The 4,544-nt window shown below is 50.6% G+C and overlaps 1 protein-coding gene across 1 annotated transcript in view; it reads right to left on the bottom strand.

Annotated features, from left to right (window-relative positions):
• The window catches only part of Ldlr (low density lipoprotein receptor), a 24,813-nt gene that overhangs the window by 14,647 nt on the left and 5,622 nt on the right, over window positions 1–4,544 (bottom strand). Inside the window, exons 2-4 of the mRNA XM_021205985.1 lie at window positions 2,742–2,864; window positions 2,192–2,314; window positions 821–1,204 (exon numbers count right to left, since the gene is read on the bottom strand). Of these exons, the coding sequence (XP_021061644.1) occupies window positions 821–1,204; window positions 2,192–2,314; window positions 2,742–2,864 (630 nt within the window). The remainder of the gene's footprint in view (window positions 1–820; window positions 1,205–2,191; window positions 2,315–2,741; window positions 2,865–4,544) is intronic.

The raw sequence follows: 4,544 nt of genomic DNA, 5'->3' as shown, positions 1-4,544 counted from the left end.
TGGAACTCACTCTGTAGACCAGGCTTGGCCTCAAACTCAGAAATCCACCTGCCTCTGCCTCCCAAGTGCTGGGATTAAAGGCGTGCACCACCACTGCCCGGCAGGTTGATTTTTTTTTTTTTTAATTTCCTTTGGTTTTTGAGACAGGTTCTGTCTACGTGGCCCTGGCTTTCCTGGAATTCACTATGTAGACTAGGCTGGCCTCTAACTCAGAGCTTCACCTGCTTAAGGTGGGTGCCATCACACCCAGCCCTTATCTCTGGTTAATTTTTAAAATTTTATTACACAGCATGTGTGCAGTGTGGGGCCCATGCAGGTATGTGTTCCAGCACATTCCGGCTCCTCCTCCTCCCTGAGTCAGGGGCTCTCAGTGAATTGGGAGCTCGGCTGGGAGCCAACAAGCTCCAGCCATGCCCCTGTCTCCACATCCCACAGCACTGGCATCACAAGCTGCAGCACGCCTGTGCTGCTGGACATTCGAACTCAGGACTTCGTGCTCTGGCAGCAGACGCTCTACCCACCCAATCAGCCCCTTACCCCAAACAAATCAACTTCCTTTCTTGGCAGTCTGTTTTTGTTTTTTTGGTTTTTCGAGACAGGGTTTCTCTGTGTAGCCCTGGCTGTCCTGGAACTCACTTGGTAGACCAGGCTGACCTCGAACTCAGAAATCCGCCTGCCTCTGCCTCCCGAGTGCTGGGATTAAAGGCCTGCGCCACCAGGCCCGGCTTCCTTTCTGGGCAGTCTGGTTATTGCTAAGCCCCAAAGCTCTCCAGCAGGGCCTAGGGAGCCGATCATCCATCCCTCCTCCCCAGGGTCTTACCGCAGTGCTCCTCATCTGACTTGTCCTTGCAGTCTGCCTCGCCGTCACAGACCCAGCTGCGATGGATACACTCACTACTGCCACAGTGGAACTCCAGGGAGGAGCAGGGAGTGCTAACCCCTTTGGAGGCCGTGTCTCGGCCCCGGCAGTTCTGTGGCCACTCATCAGAGCCGTCGTCACAGTCCACATCCCCGTCGCAGGCCCAAAGGCTGGGGATGCATGTGGATGAGTTGCAGCGGAAGTGGGCGGGGCCACAAGTGGTGGCCTCGCAGTGGGCCTCGTCAGAGCCGTCCAGGCAATCTCGGTCTCCATCACACACAAACTGCCGAGAGATGCATTTGCCATCCTGGCAGCGGAAGTCATCCAGGGAACACGTCTTGGGGGCTGCAGGGGTGCACAGGAAGGAGAGGGCCCTGTCAGGCTATGGCTTACAGCACCACACACCAGCCTATTCGCAGTCAGGACCATGTGCTTCAAAAACACACAACCCATTTAGCAGAGCCATGGGTGGTAGTGCGCTAGGGCTCAGGAAGCTACAACACACCCTTCTCTGCCTCGGTTTCCTCGTTCATATGGTCAACTGTCAAGCCAGTTCTGTACCAGTGAGCCCCTCACTGTGGTGGGTATTCTAGGCAGGGGTTGAGCCACATCTTAATGCTTTAGGTTGTGTTGCGAACTGCTTATCTTGCTAAATGTGTATAAATTTCACTCTACTGAGGGTATGTATATATGGGGAGACCCACATTATACCCAGATAATATTCAGGGTTCTGCACTCGTGTGTCCCAAGTATCCACCATGGACCTTAAGAATGGGTCTGTACATCAGGACACACTGCTGAGAAGCACACTGGCATCTAGTGAATCAGCTCTGGTTCAGTTCCTAACCCAGCTCAGCCTACATGTGGGCTGCCTGGTGACAGTCACCAGGGTCTCGCACCACAATAGATGCTTCTGATGTTCACAAGAGGAGGCGTCATCTCTCAGGGAGGGATTTAAGCCACAGGAGCAACCACACACCAGAACTCAGGTGGAGTCCACTCAGGAATGAATGAAGCCTCACGGCTGTCACACCCCAGGGCCCCTGGTGGACTCTTTAGTGCAAGATGGGCCAGCACACATACACAAGCATGTGCACATACATTCATACTCACGCATGAGCACACATGAACACACATGAACACATACACAAAGGCACTCTCGAGCACACACACACATCAGCACATGTGCTCACACATACACATACATACACATACGACGTACAAATGCTTACACACGTGTGCACAAATACATGAATGAGCACACACGTGAACACACATGCTCACACACACGTTCACACACAAGCCACACCCAGGGGTGTGAGCAACACTTACGGCAGCCTTGTTCATCTGAGTCATTGTCACAGTCTACCCGTCCATCACATCTCCAGGAGTCAGGAATGCATCGGCTGACACGGCCTCCACAGCTGAATTGATTGGACTGACAGGTGACAGACACTAGGAATAAAGAAATGCTGTTACTCAAAAGGAATATGATTTGGTGAGGCCAGGTCCATCTCCCCGGGGTGTGTGTGTGTGTGTGTGTGTGAAGGCTGGTCACAAGCACCCATGCAGCCCTGTTAGTGGACTAGTGTGACTGTAAGTCACAGCATGAGGTCAGGTGTGAAACCTTCCAGATTCATCATCAAAGCACACAAAATACTTTGGGTTTTGGATACTTGGATTGGCATGGTCACCCTGAGCCTTCTTCTAATTCACGAATGGATTTACCATTCCTGGGCTGTTCTGGTCAAGAGCGCAGGGTCTTGGCACAGCAGTAGAGCCCCTTGCCTAGAAACGCCCCAGGGAGGGTTGGCACTTGACTCAGGAGAAGAGTCCCTTCCTGGAACAACGCACAGGCCACCAACAAATAAAGGGGACTTACTGCATGTCTCTGGGGACTCATCGGAGCCATCCGGGCACTCAGGGCTGCCGTCGCACACCCACTGGCTGGCGATGCATTTTCCGTCTCTACACTGGAACTCGTTCCTGCTGCATGAGTCTTCGGCTGCGAGAGCAGAAGGAAAGGAAGGTGGGTCAACAGGAGAACTCAAAGATGGCCGCATCAGCTAACAGAAGAACGCCACAGAGGAGGCAAATGTACCCAGCGTAGCCAGGGAAACCTGTCAGACGTTAATACTGACATCTGGGTTACTGAACAAAAAGTATAAAAATGTATCGAACTAGCCGGGCAGTGGTGGCGCACGCCTTTAATCCCAGCACTCGGGAGGCAGAGGNAGGTGGATTTCTGAGTTNGAGGCCATCCTGGTCTACAAAGTGAGTTCCAGGACAGCCGGGGCTACACAGAGAAACCCTGTTTCGAAAAACCAAAAAAAAAAAAAAAAAAAAAAAAAAGTATTGAACTTAATTGGTTAATTATTTTTAAAATTTATTTTTGAGACGAGGTCCCACTGTGTAGCTTTGCCTGGCCTTGAACTTTATGTAGAACAGGATGGCTTTGGTCTTACAGAGGAGACCTCCCTGCCTCTACCTCCTGGGTATTGAGATTAAAGTATGAGCCACCTGATCTCCTGACATACTGGTACAATATTGGCACTAAAGTTGTGCCAAGTAACCAACAGTTATCAGATCCGCATGACACGGAACCCGTGTCTGCACTGCTACCGAGGCCAAGAGCCTTAGATTAGAAAGGGCATGGACCTGGGGACAGAAATAAGTACACTGCTAAAGGGACACAACAACAAGATGTCCCCTAATGACACTCTGCTACACTCATAGATCAGTGCCCTGCCCAGCCATTACCAGAGACCTCCTGCAGCAGACGGGAACACACAGAGACTCCCGGTGTTGTGATGACCCGCAACTATTGTATTTCTTGGCTATGAAAAAGTATGTCCCTGTGTTGTTGACTGTCACCTGCTGAGCAGATGAGAGACCTTGGAACATTCAGTACTGAATAGGATTAAATCTCTCACCTCAGGGCTCAGGGAACCCTTCGTACAAATGAGGAGGCAGAACGGTCATAAGAGGCCAATAAAGCAAGGCCTCTGGACACACTGGACTGACACACATGAACTCACAGACACAGTGGCAGCACCCACAGGAGCTACACAGGCCCCCAGCCAGCTAGGGTCCCAGGCCTGAGAGGGGAACTGGACATGAGACCCCAGTCCTAACTCAGAGGCTATCTCAACTGTCAACGCTTACAAAAGAAAAATTAGTTGTCTCCAGGGGTGTCTGACTGAGCACAGAAACCGGCCCCGCAGCAGTAAACGGTCAACACAAGATGAATTTGGCGATGGTTTTGGAGATATTTATCGCACATTTTCTTTGGGCTCCCCACCAGCCTTACCGATGTTTTTCTTGTATTTTCTGGTTTCCGATGAATTATGTGTTTTTATAGACTTTGCATGTGTGTGTGTCCTGAGTGTGCGTGTTTCCTTTGCTCTTTCTTTTTGTTTCTTTTTTTTCTTTTTTTTTTTTGTTTTATTCTCACTTGACTATTAATGTATTTGGTTTTGCCTGCTTGGTTTCTAAAGAGAGAGAAAGTGGGGCTGGAGAGATGGCTCGGCAGGTTAGAGCACTGACTGCTTTTCCAGAGGTCCCGAGTTCAATTCCCAGCAACCACATGGTGGCTCACAACCACCCGTAATGAGATCTGACGCCCTCTTCTGGTGTGTCTGAAGACAGCTACAGTGTACTCATATAAATAAAATAAATAAATCTT

The sequence above is a fragment of the Mus pahari genome, chromosome 10, assembly GCF_900095145.1.
Source record: "Mus pahari chromosome 10, PAHARI_EIJ_v1.1, whole genome shotgun sequence".
Classification (NCBI taxonomy): domain Eukaryota; kingdom Metazoa; phylum Chordata; class Mammalia; order Rodentia; family Muridae; genus Mus; species Mus pahari.
The sequence above is the reverse complement of the archived record's forward strand: the minus strand, read 5'-3'. Positions and strand labels throughout refer to the sequence as shown.